This window comes from Cicer arietinum, chromosome 6, assembly GCF_000331145.2.
Source record: "Cicer arietinum cultivar CDC Frontier isolate Library 1 chromosome 6, Cicar.CDCFrontier_v2.0, whole genome shotgun sequence".
NCBI classification, from domain to species: domain Eukaryota; kingdom Viridiplantae; phylum Streptophyta; class Magnoliopsida; order Fabales; family Fabaceae; genus Cicer; species Cicer arietinum.
The window spans coordinates 64,929,724-64,951,468 of record NC_021165.2 but is presented as its reverse complement, the minus strand read 5'-3'; the positions used below and the strand labels follow the sequence as shown (position 1 = coordinate 64,951,468).

The window sequence follows — 21,745 nt, the reverse complement described above, 5'->3', positions numbered from 1 at the left end:
TTCCCTAAAAGATGCTTAAATTATACCGCCCTCACCTCGTAATTTTAAAATTATGATTCTCTCCTGTGAGAGATGAAATGTGCAACACTTCTCTCTTTTGCGGTCTGTTTAATTTCAAATGAGAGGAGTAAATTTAATGTGTGTGCGTGTGTGTGGGGGGAATTTTCATTATTAGATATTTTGTTAACGAGATCAGAGGATAGATTACCCTCTCTTTGTTTGATTGACAGGGTGAAGAGGGACTTCAATGTAGCGGAACGACTAGTTTACTATATCTACCCGTATCTTTTTTTTTTAAGCCAAAAAGAGAAAGAGTGCAAAAGCTTCATATGGTAAATTTGGCACCCAAATCAACCACCTATCATTTGCAGCACCTTAAAACGTACATTAAAATGAAAAGAGGGAAAACAAAGCTTGGGGGGACTAGACCAATTCCCAAGGTAACAATAGTGCCCGGGAACACCAATTGCCTCGTTAAAAAGCTTACTAGGAAAACCCAAAGGAATAAAACCTTGGTGAAAGAAAAAAGAGTGCAGTGTGTGTGAGGAAGCAAAAGTTAGATCTATTAGGGAGTTAGCAAAATGAAAAACAAACAAACCTAGAAAAAAAGGGTACCTCAAAAATCTAAAATTTGGAATACGGTACACTTTATGTTAGGATATTTTTGTTAATGCATTTAAAATTTTACAAACTCATCTCTCCTATCCAAATCACACCCCAATATAGGAGGGGAACCAAAATTGAGTCAGAAACCATTTTGCATCTCTCACCTCCATTTACCCGAACCAAACACTATGTGGTGGTGAGCAACTACAAACAAGCCTCCTGATGACTTTTCCTTTTTTACAACTTCTAATACCTCCCACATTAGTTTTAGGAGTTCAAATGATCAACTAATGTTTTGAAAACATATTTATCAGTTTTAGAACTTCATACAAAATATTTATTATATATTATAATATCCCACGACTAATAGTAACAACAAAATAACAAGCAAGCCTTATCGCACTAGGTGGGATTGGCTAGATGAACCATATCACGCCATAATTTCCTCTCATCATATATTAAATTTGAAGATAGTCGTTTACCTCCAAATTTCTCTTAATGGACCTTTAGTATTCTTGGTCTCTCCTTCAACCTCTAACTATTGGGCTAATTTATACCTGGTCAACCCTCCTTACTAACATTTTTATAGGTCTTCTTTACACATATCCAAATAATCTAAAGCATGATTTTGATAGTGGACATTTAAAATTAGACATTGAAGATGTTAAAAATCAAAGAAGGGACGGGGGACTGTAGAAAAAGATTGTTTGCATTAAAATGTACTGAAGTTTGGACACATTCATCTCCAAGGGAAAGGAATTTAATTTATAAATAGGTTAAGCCTTCCTCAAAGGAGGGAAATGTGCTTTACTCAAAAAGTGATTAATCATAAATTTAGAAAAGGACAAAAGATGCTTGATATGACTGACATATATCAGGTAGCATATTTAGTGTGATTTTTTCGTAGAAAAGTGTCTTATAATCCAAGTGGTGGTTAGATCATGTGAGAAGGAAACAAATATAGAGAAAGTAGTTCAACTAGAAAACATTTTGATTAAAAGGGCTTGCAAAAATCTAAGAAAACTTTGAAAGAATAAAGATGCATTCCCGCTGGTATCAATTACCCCATGTACCCTAGCCCCCTAGTGGATAAAGCTCAGTTGTTGATAGCATAATGAAATGCAAACTAGAGTAGAAAAGACACTTCGGGCCCCCCATCATCTTGCCATGTAGACCTACTTAATAACCGTCTTTTAAAAATAATCACCGCGTACTCTATTCTTATTGAATGTTTTACAGTGACGGAGTATATCCTTTTTAGAGGTTAGAATAATAAACATAGGCTGAAAGGGAAAAAGGAAGGCATTGAGTTGGTTGGGAGAAATTATGCTGTCTAATTCCCAGAGGTTGTGTTAGTTTCTAGTAGTTATTTATTTGGTTTTCATCAGTTGTATTTCTCTCTGTTTTCATGTCCACGACTCTGCAGAAAGTATTCTTAGAGTATTGTTAATCATAAAGTATTCTTAGAGTATTGTTAATCATAATATCAGTTCCATTCAATATATATCGTGTTTCCCTCAACGATTTATACCAGATCTATCAACAAATTCTATATAGTTTGCTAGCAAATAACAGTTACCTTATCCTTTTGGAAGGCCCACTAGTCTCTACAACGTTGCAGCAAAGCTTTGTCGAGTCGGCATCCACAATTAAGTTGCAGTCGTCATCACCAACTAATGTAGCAGAAGCATCAGAATGCTTGTCCACCACTGTGTTTTTTCTTTTAGAAGGTGTCAAATTTTCACCCTTATCATTCCCAACACATTTTCTAATCAAATTTTCACCTGAATCTGCTTTCCTTGATGGTAACATTTGTGATGTCTCCTCTACATGGCTATCAGGCTGAACTCTTTCAGGTGTCCCACCAGTCTTGTGAGTAGTGGAATTAGATGGTACCACCGTCGAGCTTATCGTCGCATTATTTTCTAACATTTCTTTCACAGTCCCTCTCGAACTAGATTCTGCCCTCATATCTGCATCTTTGGAATCTTCGGATGGCAGAATACTATCCTTGCAAACTTCTTTACAATGTAAACTATTCCCTTCAAAGCACTCATCAATCTTCTCTCCACCAATGTGACTAGATTTAGGGGTTGACCTATTCATACTATTTGACTCTTTCTGGCTATCTGGCAATCAATAAAACAAAAATAATAAAATAAACAATACTCCCTTTAAGGTTTTTACGCACAGTTTAAAAAATCAATTAACTGATGCATATCTGTACCAAAAAAACCTTCACTCTATCAATAAATGTTTTATAAACTTCCATTTTTCAATGCAAATAACATAATTACTCTAAGGGTATAGATGAAAAACAAAGGTCAAATATATGTTGGATTTATAAAATACCAATTGTCTTGAAACAAAAAAAAAAATCCTAAAACTACGAAAGGTTTGAAATGAAGAGTAACGTTATACTAAACCAGCACACCTCACTTAGCAACATTTTCAATTCTCTGCATTTTTATAACAGAGAGAACTATACAAAACTTAAACACAAGACCAGCATTGTTGATTTTTTTTCATCACAATAACAGACCTATGAAGCACGGATACTGACATAGACACTAAACACAACATTGATGCTGACACATGTAATAATTTGAGAAAATTAATTAATTGAATGTAACCAATGGGTCAGTATCCCCGAAATGTGTCGAACACCTGGACACATCTTCAATCAGAAGTGTCGATGCCAAAGAGCCTCTAACCAACTCTATCAACTAGTCTAATAACAAATTCATTACCACACCACTCTCTATTCTATTGAACTCTAACAAACTCTTCCATCTTGTACACCAATGTAACTGCTTTAAAAACTAGTTCATTAACCATAACCACTCCAACTATCTCTACCAACTCATAACTACTCATATTTACAACCTAATTTAGCAATAATAATTTCCTTCTCATTAAAAAAAAAAAAGGTTAACAAAGTCAAATCAACAATGTCAAGAAACTTAACAATAAAAATTAGTGAAATCAAAATTTCCACCAAAAAATTGGAGTTAATAGAAACCAAACGTTACCTTTGGTTTTTTGCTTTGTTAAAGTAGAACGATAAGTACGAGCATCCATTTTCTTAACTTTGAGATTCGAAGAAGTTCCAGCATCGTTTTCTTCACCGTCAAACGCCAACTTTTTAACCGACACGTGTCTCTTCGAAATGGAGGTTCTAGAAGAAGTAGAAGGTGAATGATTTGAAGTAGTAGAAGTAGAAGATGAAAGGTTCCTGGTTCTCTCAGATCTCCTCAAAGGACTAGACGTTGTTGTTTTCATTTTCTTCCGATTCTCAGATGAAGGACTTGGAACCATTTTTGTTCGATAATGTTAATGGAATCAGTGTTGTTTATTGGAATATCTTGAGTTTGAAGTTTTCGAAGAAAAAATGTAGTAAACCCTAGTTCGCTCAAAATAGCAACAGTGTGGAAACGTGATTTGTTACTAATTTTGAGTTAAGAAAAATAGACTTAGTGTTTACGGAAGTTGAGAGGCGATGGGTTGGGGAATGGTATCAATGGTGGTATTGTTTTTTTCATTCCGTTTGAAGCCACTCTCCTCATAAATTTTTTTTTTGATCCGTACCATTTGTGGGAAAGTAATTAGTAAAACACTTTTGTGGTAATAAAGCTGCATTGACTAACCTTTTTTTTTTTTTTTTTCAAAAATCAAAAAGTTCGATTGACCAATGTATGAAAATTAAGCATAAAAAATGAGGAATATTTATATTCATTTAATTTATATAATTTATCGGTATAAATAATTTTTATTCTAACACTGAATATTTTATATTCAATATACACAAATTAAATTCTATTTATATTTTATATAAATTAATATTTAATTTTTTAAAAATTTCAATTTTTTATTTATGATTTAGTTAAAAATACAAATTTAATCTTTAAATATTAAAATCATATATGAAAAAATAATTTATTATCAAAATAGATTAAATTAAGTGAAGTTTTGATGATTCAATTATGAAATTATTTTTTTAATTGAATCAAAGACAAAAATGAGAACACTACAGGTTTTTAGGGATTAAAAATGTGGTTTCTCTAAATATTTATCTTTATCTTTATTTTTTATTTTTATATTTTTATTATATTAATATGTGTTTAATAGATATATACATTATTGATATAAATTAATTTTACAATGACTTTAAATTAGAATAATTTATTTTTCTATGTTATACTATTAAAATTAGTGAAGTGGAGAAATTTATTAAGTTATTATCATTTGTGTAAAATTAAGCTATAATGACCATGTGTATCCTCTCTAATTATTATTATTATTGTATTATATATATTTTTGGACGCCAATATATATATATGAAAGTTCTTTGAATATATTAAATTCTTCTTAATCTTAACTAAATGAAAGAAGTTTTTCGCATCAAAATAGTAATTCTAAAAGTTAGTAATACTAAATGTTTGAATATTGGAATGTGTAGTTGTATTTGTTGGAATTGGATTAAAAAACCATAAAAATATGAATATTTCCCAACGTAGCACATTAATTCAGTCCACTTCTCTTCCACATGACTTTTGTGCAATTTTTACTTTCATAATTGGTAACATGTGGACCTTTGACAACAAATAATGAAAAATATAATTTATTAAATCTCTTATTTACGTCTCAAATGATTACCGACCATAACATATATTTGATATGTTTGAACGTTCATTTCATGATAAAAATTATATATATAATACTTTAAAATATGTCATTTTAACATAAATTAACATTTGCTTTAAAGTTTTTGAAGACTTCTTAAACAAAAATTAAAGACTTTTTATATAAAAATTGAAGACAAATATCATCGTCCATTTGATATATGTGTTCTTCTGTCACCTTGTATGAAGTCTTTTAATCCTTGTATCTTTTTCTTTTTCTTTTTTTTCTTAAGTTTCCTTTTACCTCTAATTACAAGTTAGTATGTTGTAATATATTTTACAAAATAAAAGTGTAAAATTTTCATTGCCCGATAATAATGTTGAACTTTCTTTTATTTGGATAAAATTTGAAAGCAAATTTTAAAAGTAAAACGTACTGTCAAAAAAACTTTAAAATAAGTTAGACATTCAAAAATCAAAATAATATAGTATAACGATGTTCACCTTCAAAAGTAATAGATTCACACAGAATTTGTCTAGAGCGTCAATATTTCATTGTAGCCTCTATATATTTTATTATGCTTGCCTCTATTTATTTTATTATTCTCCTTCTTGTATTGTCTTGACTTTCATAAAATATAAAAGACATCAAAATACATTTTACCTTTATTTTATTTTATTGTTGTTCATATCTATAGTACCAAAATCATCCATTGTGTTACTTTTTTATCTACAAATAGAAACAACAAATAAAAAATATATGATAGAACTATATTACAAGTGTTAGAGAATAAAAGAAAAAAAATACAAGGACAAGTTGCCACTATCTAATAATGCCCAATATGTCATACACACAACAAACATTTAAATTCAAGTTAGATAAAAAGATGTGTATTATTGTTGAGTTTGAGCTATGTAAAGAAGACAATACGAAGATTATTTTGTGTCCTATCAATGAGTTTTACATTTTTATTTTTTGAGTTGCTATCTGGCAGATTCATTATTTGATTTGATTTATTGTTGTTGTTTTACTTTGATCTAGATTTATGTTTTCTCCGTTGTTGGTAGTGACAGTTATGTGTATTGGAGTAGTCCTTTTGGACAATAAGTTTGGTGTAACACTCCAAATCAGTTTTGTAAGGTACCCTGGCACTAAGCCAAAGGGTTGGACACTTGAACGAAGCCAAATACCTTAATTTCATAAGTTACGAGTTCATTTTTTTTAAAAGTTTTTATGTGTTAATTGATTAAATTAATCAATTAAGTTCTTTTAATTAATTAATTAGTAGGTGAAATATAGCATCCTATTTTTTATGATTTTATCGTTCGTTAAGTAGATATCTTAAGTTGCTTATAAATAAGATAAATACTAATAAATATCTCAAAGACACTCGTTAGTGTTTTAAATATAGAAATTCATCATTAAAAATGTAAGTGGGCACTTGTTAATTATGTATTTAACCTACTTTAGTATTAAAATGTGGGTTTAAGCCTTCAAATGTATTTTTTCCTCTTTTTTTAATTTTCTTAGTGATCTATATATATGTATGTATGTTCAATTCAAAATTTAATTCATTCATCTTCTTTGTCTAAATAAGAGATCAATCAAAAAATTATGTTTATAATTTTTAGCAATGATATTTGTGTAATTACAATTTAATATAGATTTTAAGCCTTGAGATTTAAGATCCAATGTTGGAACTCATATATCAACATAAATATACTTTAGTTATATTATATGTTGTTGGTTTTTTAGGTGCTAAATCATGTTATGTTCCTACACATAAAACCACCAAAGTTAACCAAAGATTCAGGATACCCCTTTCCGGTCCAGCAACATGTAGGAGGATGATTGGCAAAATGATTTATTTGACCAACACAAGACATATGTTTTGCAGTGCAACAATGATCCTAGTTCATGAATCACCCCACAACAACTCATCACAATGCAACCATTCAAGTCCTCAAATACCTGAAGTCTTCTCCAAGTCAAGGCAGCATGCTGCCTTCCACATCCATCATTCAACTCAAAGTCTATTGCGATAGTGATTCAACTAGTTGTCTCGACACACACAAATCAGTTATTGAATTTTTATTTATTTTTTGTTATTTATTAATCTCTTAAGAAGTTTAAGAAGCATCTAGTTGTTTCCTAATCTTCATCTATTATAATGTCTTAAAATAGTTTCATCTTTCTTTCCATTGACACATTATCTATTTACGTGTCATCTAATCAAATTTGTTTCACATTATAAAAATATATGATGTGTCATCCTCTATAATAATTCATTCTTTCTAAATTCTCTTTTTTATTCCTTCATTGTAATATCTTATCATTCATATTCTTAAATGCAATTTCATTTTCATCTTTTCGGTTACTTAAATGCATATGACTATTGTTTTCACTGTTTTGTTACTAAACTTATTGAAAAATTTATCTTGTACCCCCATTTCTATACCTATACCCCATAATTGTATGAAAATGCCAATTATACCCTTTTTTTTTTACTATTTTATCAATTTAAAGTTACTTTTTTTTTAACCATTTTATTTTTTTCGAAAAACTTTTTTGAAGAATTCCGGTACACACCTTATTTCCGGAAAACTGTTTTCAATATTTCCGGTACATAAAATTTTTACTTGGAAAACTTTAAAAAAGATTTTTCGGTACAGAAGTGAAAAAACTGTACTATCGAAAAACTTTGTACTACCAAAAAAATTTATTGGAAAGATTTCCGGTACAGGTGTTTCTAGAAAACTTTCTAAAAATATTTTCGGTACACACAATTTTTAAAAATAATAATATACCATAAATAATACACCATAAATATTTTTAAATAATAATATACCATAAATAATTAATAATTAATACACTATAAATACATCATTAAATAATGAATACACTATGAATAATATACCATAAATAATTAATAATTAATACACTATAAATACATCATTAAATAATGAATACACTATGAATAATATACCATAAATAATTAATAATTAATACACTATAAATACATCATTAAATAATGAATACACTATGAATAATATACCATAAATAATGAATACGCCGTAATAATTAATAATTAATAATTAATAATTAATTATACATAATTAATAATTAATGCAGCATAAATCATCGTCGTTGTCGAAAATATTTAGCTTCGATATTCTTAAAACAAGCCTATGTACAGGAGATGTTCAAAAAAGTTTTCCAGAATAGTGTTTTGTACCGGAGAACTTCAAAAAATGTTTTCCGGAAGAAGCTTCTCTACCGGAGAACTTCAAACAAGTTTTTCGGAGTGTATCTTGTGTACCGGAAAACTTATTTTCAAGTTCTCCAGAAGTTTCAAAAAAACCTCACTCTTGAGTGTGGAAAACTTTTGAAAATGGAATTTTTTTTGAAGTTTTATTATTTAAACGAGGGTAAAAACGTCATTTCATTCCTGATTTAGGGGTATATGTATAATTAAGGGGGTATGGGGTAAAATTTTCAAACTTCTTTGGTTTGTAAAAAAAAACATTTTGGATCTCACTAAACTTCTATGTCTTCTAAACTTAAATATATCAACTAATTAATTTTTAAGACACTCATCCTTCCTTAATAAATTCGTTAACGTTAATATATTATCATCAATGTATTTCCTTTAATTTCTCAATCAATTTGAAGCATAAATTTTAAACAATCAATTCATTCATCTTATTTGGTAATTGAATTATTGTTTATTCTAAACCAAAGTATTGCATTCATCCCATTTGGTAATTCATCAATTTTTACCATATTGCTATAGCCACAATTTTCTTTGCTAGTTTGCCATAGATAGTATTGCATCAATCTTGTATAAAATCAAAGTTACAATTTAAAAGAGATTGCATTCAAGATTCTTTGTAATTTCTTGCATGGATCAAATTTGTCAGTTTAGTTGTGTTTTTCAATTTCAAGTCTCTATTGAGATTTTCTGATTTATATTTTTTGCATTGAAGAAGTAAAGTTGATGTTCTCTTGAATTGTCATAAAAGACCAACAATATTGAGTAGCTACCATGGTAACGATATCTTATTTTTGAATTAATTATTTTTTATGGTTTTGAACTATGATTCAGTTGTGCTTCTGCATTTCATGTTTGGTAAGTCTACATATTTTCTATATGACTATATTGTATCGATTAGTTGTTATGTAAATGTGAAGGTGATTTAAGTAACTTATAAAAATGGTGGATTCAAATGACTATCATGTTGATGTTGCTAGAGGGTATTACTCCAAGAGGGAAAAAATTTATATATTAAACTTTGTTTGGCTAGTGAGCTAATTGACAACAAAATAAATTGAAGCAAATCCATGACAGTAAAATAACTCTACTAATTTATTTTTATGAGTGTTAATTTTTATTTCAATTTTATTGTGTATATTTTATTATAATTAACTGAAACTTTAAACTTATGTAATATTATTAAATATATAACAATGTAAATAAGACTTCTGCCATTTGTACAAATAGACACTTTAATTATGATTATGGAACATATTCCATTGTCATAATACAAGTTTGTTAAACTTGAAACATTTTCGAGCATCAATTGTCATTTGCATCTTTGTAAATAATTTTTATAATTTTGAACTTTTCGATCTCTTAGTATTGATAAATAATTAAATCTTTCACTAAATCTTAGTTCTACGATATCAAAATAATTTTATATATCTCCGAACTCAACCTCTAACGTGTTGAAATTTTACTGTATATCTATTTAAAATACAATTTTTCACTCAAAATTAACATTTTTAATTCTCCAAACAATTTTTAAAAAAATTATATTTATTTCATGAAAAACCCATGCCGCGCAATAAGCGGGTATACATCTAGTTCAAAGAAAAATATCGAGTCATGACATCTACGATATATGAGATCCGATCCAGTTGCTTACATATCTTCTCCATGAATTCAAATTATAGGTTGTTGGTTAGACTTTCTTGTATTGTGACAATCAGTTAGCACATCATATTAGATCAAATTTTTCATTCCATGGACGTACCAAACATATTGATCTTGATTGCCATATTATAAGGAAGAAGTTGTAGCAAAAAAATATTACCTCTTCCTATTTCTTTCAAACTTACAACTTGCGGATTTGTTTACTATTGCTTTCGATTTTTCATTACTTTCTTGTCAAGTTGGATTTCAATGCATATGTTGCTCAACTTGAGGGGATATATATAGCATATCAAATGAGATGGGTTTTAGGATAAAACAGTGAGATTATTAAATCTTGACTATACAATTATATGTGAATTGTTGTGATTAAGAATTATTGAAGTAGTCGTGTGCCACTTAAAAAATTTTTAATCATGACAATCCATGTATGATTGTATGATCAAGATTTAACTATTTCACTGTAAAACTCATCTTATTTGATATGTTTCACTTAAATAATCATGACAATTTATGTATGATTTTGTAGTCAAGATTTAATCATTCCATCATTTTATTGTAAAACTTCTTTCATTTAATATATTATATATATAAATATATTTCAAGGAGAGGGGAATATTAGTTACTTGAGCATTATAGTGTATCATAATTAGTTAGCTATTTTATAAGAGTTTTGTTAGTATCTTTCCATTATTTTTTACCTATTGGTATAGTTAGGAGTATTTTCAGAATAATATTTTCCCTAAGAAATAATATTAATCATACTGTTATTCAAATAGTAAAAAGTTGATTTATATTTTACAAGATGTGTGAGTTGAACTCCTATTGTTATCACAAAAACTTTGTTGGTTAGTAATTTATGTCAATATTTATTGAACCTTGAAATCTATTTCTAATGAATATCGAGATTCAAATCATTTCAATTTTTTTTATACACACTTCTATGGTACAATTGAAAATTAACATGTTTCGATACTATCAAATTAAATCACCATTAACATAATGACATGTCATCTATGACTAAGTTTGACCATGTTTTAAATTTAACACCATCAAATTTTGAAATTTTATATTTTTGCTCTATTTTAAAATAATTAATATTTATTTATTAAAATATATATAAAAAATAATCAAGTTTCTTATTTCCTCCCAATATTTTTCCGTCATTCTTCACTGACTCCCTTCGATGTTCTTCATTGCCTCTCTCTTCCATTATGCATTGTCTATCTCCGTTGTTAATTCATTAAAAATTGAAGACGAACTTGGAAACGACAACTCGATAATGACAGTGTGTGGTTGACATCGACGCAAACACAAGCGAATTGAGAGTGAGACAGATGATGGATCTTCTCGTGGTAGTAGAAGAACGATGGATAGTTATTCTCACAGTGGTAAAAAGAAGATGGAGGAGAATAATTTTCTTTAGTGGTGGAGTGATTTTGAGAGAGAAAGATAAATAGGCTACTAAGCCTATATAGGGTCGACCCTTACATAAAGCCTATATAAGGTTGACCCTTACATAAAACATAAATTTAAGGAGATTAAATTAAAACATAAAGCTATCAAAACAGACTACTAAGCCTATATAGGGTCGACCTTTACGGATTGTAGATTTTTTCGGATCGAGTCAAAAAAACCCTATTTTAATCTGAGCTGATAAAATAATACTCGAGTCCGACCGTAGACAGGTTGGGGGTTGAGCGAGTAACCCACACATTTTCTTTTACTCGTTATACTTTTCATTTCTTTGCGATTCTTTTAACTTGAAAATTTTCTTCGATCCATTTAAAATAAATTATGGTATACTACTTATTCATTTAGTGTGAATCGATTTGAATGTCCATTTTAAAAAAAAATGGTTTACTCTTTATAACCTACTAAGTGGGTCAATTTTACTATTTTTATTTTTTTAAAATTGGTTATGTGGGTAGCAGACTACCCGGTACCCATACAGGCTAACTTGAATGGGTAATGGGTTTATTCAGATCGAAATAAAAAACTTTGAAAAATTCAGGAAAAATTTACCCTATACTCCAATTTTTATACTTATACCCCGACAAATTTATGAAAAGATTATAAATATTTTTTATTTTTTACTATTTTACCAAATCCAAAATTAATTTTTCTTTACCTTTTCATCATTTCTGGAGTCAGTAAAAAAGATTTGCGGTAGGTAAAAAACTTCAGATAACTTTTGGAAAAACTATTTAGAAGAATTCCAGTACACTGCTTCCGGACACAATTTTTACAAGTTTTCTCATACATAAGGTATTTACCGCAAAATTCAAAAAAAGATTTTCGGTATAGAATGAAAAAAAATGTGTATGAAAAACTTTCTTCATCTTTTTCGGTAAGGTGTTTCCAGAAAACTTCTTTCTGCTACCCACCTTTTTTTTATACACCATAATTAATAATTAATACACCATAAATTTTTTTAAATAATAATACATCATAAATACACCATTAAATAATACATCATAATTAACACACCATAATAATTAATAATTAATACACTATAAATAATAATTAATACTTAATAATTAATAACTAATACACTATATATAATTAAGGACTGAGAGATCATATGACCCTCCGGCGGCCGGGATACAACTCACCTCATGCTCATGCTATATAGGTCCCTCCTCCTCATGTATTTGATCCTCCCTATTTTAGTGATCCTCCTCGGGATAGATATATGAACCTACTCCTCTATGTCATCATCTTCTATTATAAATCGTCGTCTTCTACGAGTTTCCGGAGCAGCATCTATAGACGATGAAGATTCAAAGTCATGTATTATTCCAACAACTTTGTCATCTCTACCTCTAACTCTACCCACTGAAAAAATTAGTTAAAATTAAACGAATTAAGTATATACTAATATAATAAAAAATTAAAACAAAAAAATTAATTTAAAAAATCAAATAACTACTGGAAAACTTGTGGATGAAGTCTTCCGGTAGATTCCGGAAATGTCGTGGTAGTGTATTATTTTTCGGAAAACTTGAAATAAGTTTCTCGATAATTCCAAAGAACTTCAAAGATGATTTTCGGAAATGATACTCTGTACCGAAAAACTTTTTTCAAATTTTCAGAAGTTGAAATTGTAAATTTGAAAGAAAAAAAATTCGAAAAAGTTCCGGAAATGTTGAAATGAAAAAAATGATCACTTTTAATATATATGAGAGTATTTTGGTATTTTCTTTTACATTTTGGAAGTACATAAAGAAAAGAAGAGGTACACGATAAAATTTTCAAAATTCAGACTGAAATTATTAGACTCAAACCATGTGTGTTAGCGGCTGATCCATTTGAACTAACTAATTTTAACAACTCTACTAATATAACTAATTTGACCAACTTAATATATAATATATAAAAACATATGTAAAAAAGAAAAAATCACATTTATTAATTAAAAAATTAAAAGTAGTAATACACTCTTTTTATAAAAAAATATCATAGAAATTGTCTTCTTTTATGTAAAAAAAATAAAATAGTAACCAAAGCTTTTCTAATATTTAATTACATAATTTATTGTGCAATGGAGAATCTGCAACGTGTCTGAATAGGAGAAAAGACATACACATGATATTTTTTTGGAAGTTGCTGATTTTGATTGGTAAAAAACAAATAGAAACAAACGGACGTCGTGTGTGACAAGTATTTAATGAATGAAAATAAATTCATTTTCATCTTATTTTTATATAAATAAACCTGAAATTTCCGGCACACACCGCGATCCTACCAAATAAATCAGGTTTTCATTTTATTCTCCGTTAAAGTCTGTTAAAGAATTGTGGTTTATAATATAAAAAAAGTGGGTTATGATTATTTTATGATCTAAAATTATATTATAAATTATTTTTTTTAATTTATTTAAATAAATAATTTTTATATAAATTAATTTTATTTTTATATGTTTTTATAGTTTCGTTGTTTGAGGGAAACATTTTTTTTTATTTTCTTGTAATATAATATTTGTTTTAGTTTAGATTGATTAAATAACTTTAATTTTTTTCAAATTTCAATTAATAATTTCGACATTGTTAATATACATATTTAAATATATATATATATATATTTAAATATATATATATATATATATATATATATATATTTCAAATACTTTAATTTTATCATATTTATAGTAATAGTGTTATTTTGTTATATTAATTAAAGTTTTGTGATTTTTTTTTATAATAAATTTGAATTTAAATTCATATTACTTTGATATACTTTATAATTTAAATAAACTAATATAGATTCTTTTGATAAACAAAATATCTTCTTATATAACCACTTGTAGCCATTTGTTTTTCCGCCTACTTGTTACTCACTGGACCACACATATTGACAAATTCCTAATACATTTAAGTCACGATCTCTAATGTCATGTCTGCCAACTGCAATTATTGACACAAATAATTGGATAGTAAACTCCGTAACTTTGATTCAGATATTGAATTTTGCATTTTATAGATTTTTTAAATTTTATTATTAATTTTCAATGAAGTTGTGGGGTTCTTCTAATTAATCTTTCAAGAGTGTGTGTTTGATCTAAATATATTTGATCTTATAAAAATAATAATGTCACGTGTTCTTTTCTTTGTATACTTTATCAGCAAAAATAGTTCCCATATACAAATCAAGCCCAATAATTTGTGTTCCATTTGAGGTTGTGTTACTTGAGTTGATATTAGGAATATAAAAGTTTGATGGAAAATCAATTAGAGATTATATTGGTTTTGAACGATTGAGTTTTATGAATCCAAATTTAAAGGATTATTCTCTTCCAGAGGCACTCTGTTTTTTAGCTAAGGATTGTGTGAAAGATGATCCATTACATAGGTCAACTATCATGAAAGTCCTTGCAAAAGTGGTTTAGCTAAAATTATGTTTGTAATTATGAAACTTCATTGTAACAAATATTTATTCTTGAGAAATAGCTAGTTTTACATAATTTATTTATAAATATTTGTATTTTCTTATTGAAAATTTAGATCCTTTATTGTTGTTGTTTGGTGTAACAATTGTGAAGACTATTAATAAAAAATAGAAAGTTTTTCATCACATAATATAATAGTCATCTATGTTACACGATACAACATCACATAAGAGGATCAAACTAGTTCATGTGAAAATGTATTATTCACTATCATACAAGTTCCTAATCATGTTTTGGTCATCATGAGTGGATTCGAACTTCAAAGGTTGACAACGTTTTGGTCTGTTGAGCTGCACTAAGCGGTCGTTTAATGGTTGCAATGGTCTTGCATTACTGTCTGATTCCTGCCAAGTGAAGGTAGATGTTTAAAACATAACACTTGTGCACAATTATATAAAAAAACTAAACAGCTAAGTTTGATAAAACTAACATTATAATACATGTAGTAGAAGAAGACAAATTAGTTTGTATTTTTTATCTATGGAAATAATTATTAGATACTATATTAACACTAGTTAGTTACTAACTAATTAATCTTAGTAACTAGTTGACTAATGTTGTATTTAATAATAATTAACTTACATCATGAACGGCAACTCGAAGCAATTCGATTTGCTTCTTCGAAACTGATTTCACCTGATTAATTGAACAGAATAACAAATTAATTCAGAAGAAAGTTATAGAACAAAAAAAAAATTAATTTAGAAGAAGGTAATAAGAAAATTTGTAGCATAATAGATATCATCAATTAAACTAATTATTTAAAAATTAAATTAAAGGGAGCTAGCTAGCAAATTAAACTAACCTCTCGAATAATCGTCCAAGTAATATTCTGAGAGCATGCTGGAGTAGTCAATGAACCATTGTATCTGTAATACTCATCTCTATCCAATTTAACCAACTTAGGATTGATGACACCTACCACTCTTTCTTCCCCAGTTTGTCCAGAAATTGCCCTTAGGTCTTTTCTCAACTATAAATTAAAAATATGAACATTAAACAATAAAAAATTTATATCTTTGGTCAATCATGTTCAATCATCATAAAAATTTAGTTTTTAAAAATAGAACTTTCTCTTGTGTTTTTTATAAGAAACTATTTAGAAAAAAGTTGGTCAACAAAAAATTTAATGTATCTAGCTGATAATATGAACTAAATACATCAGTTTTTATTAATCAAATTTTAACACAACTATCTTTTATAAAAATGACTAAACTAAAAAATAATATGTGATTTGATTAACATCTAAAACTTTTTCACACTAACAATAAATCCAAATTATTCTATTAATTCAATTAACTCACTCATTATAAAAAAAAGTATATGGCATAAGAAATTTTATTTAATTAACTAATTTACCAATGACAATAAAGTATCTGGTTTTCCAATTCTGTACAATACTCCGATCACCGCTATTTGTCCGGATGGAGTTTGATGTACCATGTGTAACTCTAGATCTAATCTGCAACACAATTAATTATTGGATAATTAATTTAACTATACCAAATTATATGAGTCATATATTTTAATTAATGTAAAAGCAATAGTAAATCTCCCTTATTGTTAATTAGAGTTTCTCCTTAAATAAAATAATATTTTTTTTATGGAAATAAGAGTATTGTTATGGGAACATGCTTTTTAACATCAAACACAAAGACATCAATTGTGTGTGTCCGGATTTCAAAGTGGAATAAAAAGTTATTAAAAAAAAAAACATAAACAGTATGACATCCGGTGTTTGATGTCAAACTTTGATGTTTGAGAATCATTTATCTGAAACTAAATATGTATTTTTAAGGATGAAATATTATGATTTTGTTAGATGAGAAATTAAATATGTAAGAAATAAGAAAGTATGTACCTTCTGCCATTTATGGTGTGTTCTGAGGGAGAATGCCAATGAAATTGTTTAAGTGCATACTGAATTCCATCGATTAGTAGATAGTTTGAGTTTTCAGTGAATTCCAACTATTCATAATTCAAAGAAATTAATTAGGGGTACACAGAGAAAAAGAAAACATAACTTTTTTTTGAATAATGATTCATTTGTACAATTAGATTTTTATTAACTGACCTTGATATCATGACCCCTGTTTTTAAGAATTGCATTGGAGGGCTTGGACCTAATCTGAAGTGGTCCTAAATATGATACAATTTCAACTAATTTATTTATCAAATCAATTGGTGATTGCCTTTCTCCATATTTGCACAAACTCCATTCAGGTTTAATGTCTCCCCAATGTTGTGGTCCTATCTCACTATCTTCGTCATAACTAAACTCATTCTGGTTTTCTGCAAGTGTCATCAAAACAAAAATTAATTCACAAATATATTAAAAAAATTATTAGTGGTAATAAGTAAAATCTAATTAAAAATTTGTTTAACTAAAATCGAATTTGAATACTTTTCAAGTGATTCAACTTTAATTTTAAATTTATTAACTACTTAATTAAATTATACTTCCTATAGTCTTTTAGCAAAAGTATAGTTAAAAAAATTAATGTATCTGATCTAAATTTTGAATCAGATACATTTATTTTCTTTAATATTATTTTTGTTTATATTTAAAATTAGAATAGTATTAGTTAGTAGGACCGTGTATTTTATTAAGATTTAAGAAAATACTAAATTTTTTTTGGAGAAGTAGGTCCTCACATGAATAATTTTGAATTAATTAATAAAAATATGGTATCTTATACAAATTAAGAAGAAAAAGGCAAGTAAGCTAAAAGGGATTGATTGTTACCAAGTTCTTGAGATATTGCTGGGCATGATGATAGCAAAACAAGCGCAGTTAACAAACTGAAAATTGAAACTAGTTTAGCAAGCTTTGCCATTTTAATTTGCATCTATGTTGTCTTTGGAGTTATTTATATTTATAGACAACCTATGGTTCACCGAAAACAAAGACAGCTAGCTACGAGGGTACGAAAATTAATTAAATAAGAAATTGAGATTTTTTTACTTTAAAACTATTTAAATTTTACGCCATAGAAAAAACGTGTTTACTATTATTCTCATTTTGTATAGAAAAATATTTGATAAATACTTATCCATATAATTAATATATTGAAAGAGAAAAAATAAAAAGATAAATATAGTAAAATCAACAAATGAGTCTACCAATCTAAATCTAAGCAACAAACTATGACCATTTCCGTTGTTATCATAAACTAGATATTTTTCTAGAGTACCCTTAATTTATTTAAAGATCGCTATCTCAATAATACTGAATAAGGAGAATTTAAAAATTTAACTTACTAGTTACAAACATGACTCTAAAATGAAGTGTCTTAACAAATTAATGTTAGCTAGTTTAATTTACAAAAATAGTCTTTTATAACTTTCTAAATTAGATAATAGCTCCCCGAGGTACGAGTATAACATTTGCATCTAAAAACTTGTGAGTTATGAGTCTATTACGCTTCCCTTTCGAAATTTATTTAAAGTTTAGTTCTACATTTAAGTTATTGATAAAGAAAATGAAGAAAGTAAATTAAATAATATTAATAATTAAGATAATATTATTTATATCATGAGTTACAAAGATTTATATAGTCAATTGAATAAAACAATTAACTAGTGTAAACTAATTTACTAGATAGTGTAACTAACAAACCAATTTAATTAACTAACTAACTAAGATATCTTATATCCTCCTTCAAGCTAAAATGTGTTTAATACATTTCAAGTTTAGAAAATCTCAGGAAAAAAAAAGTAAGAAAACACAAAGGCTAAAAGAAATTGAATGTCAACAATAATTAAACTAAATGAGTTTTGAATGTCGTAAATACAACCACAAATTTTGTGAAAGATTTATTCTTTCTTTGAAACAAGAACAAGAAAGAATGTTTCTTCGTTTTTTTTGTAGTACGTGTTTGAGTCTATAGTTCTATGCAAAATCTTTTCATGCATTTTAGTTATTTTTAGACAACACATAAGTCATACCTGAGACTTCTAAATGAAATTTCACTTATAAATTCTTTTGTTTAGAAATAAGACAAAGAAAGAAAAAAAGTGATGCGATTTTGTTATCATTATTTTTTAGTAAGTTTTGAATCTAAATCTATATTTCTATATAAGATATATTTTTTTTCTTTTTTGAGAAAAAAAAATATCACTATATATTTGGCGTTGAGGATTTTTTTCAAAACAAATGTTTAAGAGTATAAATCATATATATATATTTTTTTTTATCTAATCTGAACACTCTTCATCGTTACCAAAAAAAATTTAAATCTCTAAATTTAGATGAACATCATATGTTGAAATGTTTTTGTTGTTTTGTTGGTTTCGTCAGCATATATAGAAAGAAAGTTGAGTTGTATGGAGAGAGAAAGAATAAATGAATATTAGTGATGAAATAAGTGACGATTGACTATGTTGTGCACCGAAAAAAGATGAAGAAAGAATGATTATTTTTGGTGGGAGAAGGAGAATGATGAGGAAATAATATGTTTGTAGAATTTGATTTTCTTAAGCGAAAATGAAATTTTTGGCTAACTTTTGTTGGCATATACGTTTCCTATAATGCCATTGTCTTATGGGTTTTGTGTTTTATTTTTATTATCATCACTCTCATGATGAGATAATTCTAACTTTGTTTTATGTCAATGATAATTTCTTTAAAGAAAATTTGACAGTAAATCAAAAATCAAGACAATAGAAATACTAGGTGGAGTCTCTTCAAACATATAATTTGGATTTTAAAGAGTATATTTAATTAAATAATATGCATCTTATTTGGCCTCAAGCCACGACCATATTTGAAGCATCTGACTCCTCTATATCTTTAGCAAATTCCAAACTCTTTTCGCATAGCTAAAGTATATGTTACCTCTTAATTTGGTGATGAAATGATTTGCCAACAACTACAACACCATCAACATATTTCACTACAAGACCAATATTTCATTTATCCTCATCTATAAGACTGCTACATCAACATTAAACTTATAACAATCAATAAATGGGGTGTCCAACAAACATTAGTATAAGAAAATTGAGACATCCACTTAGCCCCTCGAACAACGCCACACTAACTCTATTAAAATTAACAATAGATTTTTGTGTCTTTTGAACAATGGTAGCCAAATCAACACTAGTCCCTTAAAATGTTTTTTTATTTCTAACACACCATATTTCATAACATTAGGCTAACACATGTACAATCACATTTTCATTTGCATCAAGAATATTTCTTTTCAACCACTTCTGAAAATGGTAAGTACCTAGAATCATGTGAATTAATTATCAGACCTAATGGAGAAGCAAAACCGACTTGCTTTGACAAGTGACACTCCATGAAAAGATGTGAAATTATCTCATTATGTTATCCATAAAAAACACACAATAGATCACATCTGGTTCATCTTTTAAAAAGATCATTTTTACTAGTATTTTTGCATGTAATATTCTCCAAGCAAAATGAATGTATCTTAGAATATTTTTTATTTTCCTCAACTTTTTCCACACTTGCTGATCAATATTTTGCTCTGAATTATGAGAGGTAGATGCATTACGCCTTGCTTTTAAGAATTGATACAAACTCTTCATTGAAAAAATAGTAGATAATGAAGCATCACACACAAACTCATCTTGTAGTTGAGAGAAAATGGCATTTGAAGAATTTGTTGAGCTTCAAAAAGAAAAAGAAAAACCTTCATTAATTAAGGTGGAGTTCCAATATTGAATATCATGATGTATGAGATCCGACACCAACATAATATCACAATTAGAAGATTTAGGAGACCAAATCTTGTGATCATTTTGATAAGGAAGCCAATTATCCTCCCATACACGAATTTGATGATCATCCCCTACTCACCAAATGCCAACTTTCTCAATAACATCTAGACGAGCCTGCAAAATACTTCTCCATGTATAACTTGAATAGTAACCAATTGAAGCTCTCAATAAATTGCTTCTAGGAAAATATCTTGCTTTTATACATTATGAATTTGTGAGATTAATAATTAGTCATTATGCAAGGTTGAAGTTGTAAAACTACATGTTTTTGATGAAGACAAAGATCAACAATTATGGTCAATGCAACAAGATCAAAAAGAAGATCAAATATCTTCTTTAATAAGCTTCAAATCCAAACATTAAATGTTAAAATGTAAAGGTATATGATACAAACCAATATTTCAATTACATGAGAACAAGTCATATTTACATATGCATTTAAAGTATTTTCAAAAGTCAAAACAACATTAACAAAGTCTTAAAAATCATGTTTTTGACAAAATGCATAAGTGTATTCGAATACAGCATCCTGTATTCGAATACAAAGCAAGTCAGAAGCAAAAGTCTCAAAGTTGTATTCGACTACGACTATGTGTAGTCGACTACACTGCAAGTCAGTGGCCAAAATCCATATATCTGTATTCGACTACAATAATCTGTAATCGAATACATAGTAAATCAGTAGCAAATTTTCACTAATCTGTATTCGACTACACACATGTGTATTCAAATACAAGGTATACATTTTGAATATTTTTGAACGTTACAAAGAGGTGTATTCGAATACACACATCCTGTATTCGAATACAACTGGAAGCAATATAATTTTTTAGATCTGGAATGGCTCCAAATCATTGTATTCTTTCATTAAACCTCTTGGATCAATGACC

The 21,745-nt window shown here is 27.9% G+C and overlaps 2 protein-coding genes across 3 annotated transcripts in view; both read right to left on the bottom strand.

Moving 5' to 3' along the window:
* Window positions 1-4,188, bottom strand: part of LOC101500562 (uncharacterized) — an 11,722-nt gene extending 7,534 nt beyond the window's left edge. The window contains exons 1-2 of one of the 2 annotated variants that reach the window (XM_073369849.1): window positions 3,639-4,188; window positions 2,186-2,735 (exon numbers count right to left, since the gene is read on the bottom strand). In XM_073369849.1, coding sequence (XP_073225950.1) covers window positions 2,186-2,735; window positions 3,639-3,924 — 836 coding nt within the window. In that variant the 5' untranslated portion in view covers window positions 3,925-4,188. The remainder of the gene's footprint in view (window positions 1-2,185; window positions 2,736-3,638) is intronic. The other variant, XM_004505982.4, reaches the window with a different exon arrangement.
* Window positions 4,189-15,208: 11,020 nt separating this feature from the next.
* LOC101501089 (alpha carbonic anhydrase 7-like) lies at window positions 15,209-18,014 on the bottom strand. Its single transcript, XM_004505983.4, has 7 exons — window positions 17,854-18,014; window positions 17,182-17,399; window positions 16,969-17,075; window positions 16,467-16,569; window positions 15,913-16,080; window positions 15,690-15,743; window positions 15,209-15,451 (listed from the first exon to the last, which is right to left on the bottom strand). Exons 1-7 carry the CDS (start codon window positions 17,954-17,956, stop codon window positions 15,308-15,310), a joined length of 897 nt encoding a protein of 298 aa, XP_004506040.1. The 5' UTR covers window positions 17,957-18,014; the 3' UTR covers window positions 15,209-15,307.
* Between the last annotated feature and the right edge of the window lie 3,731 nt (window positions 18,015-21,745).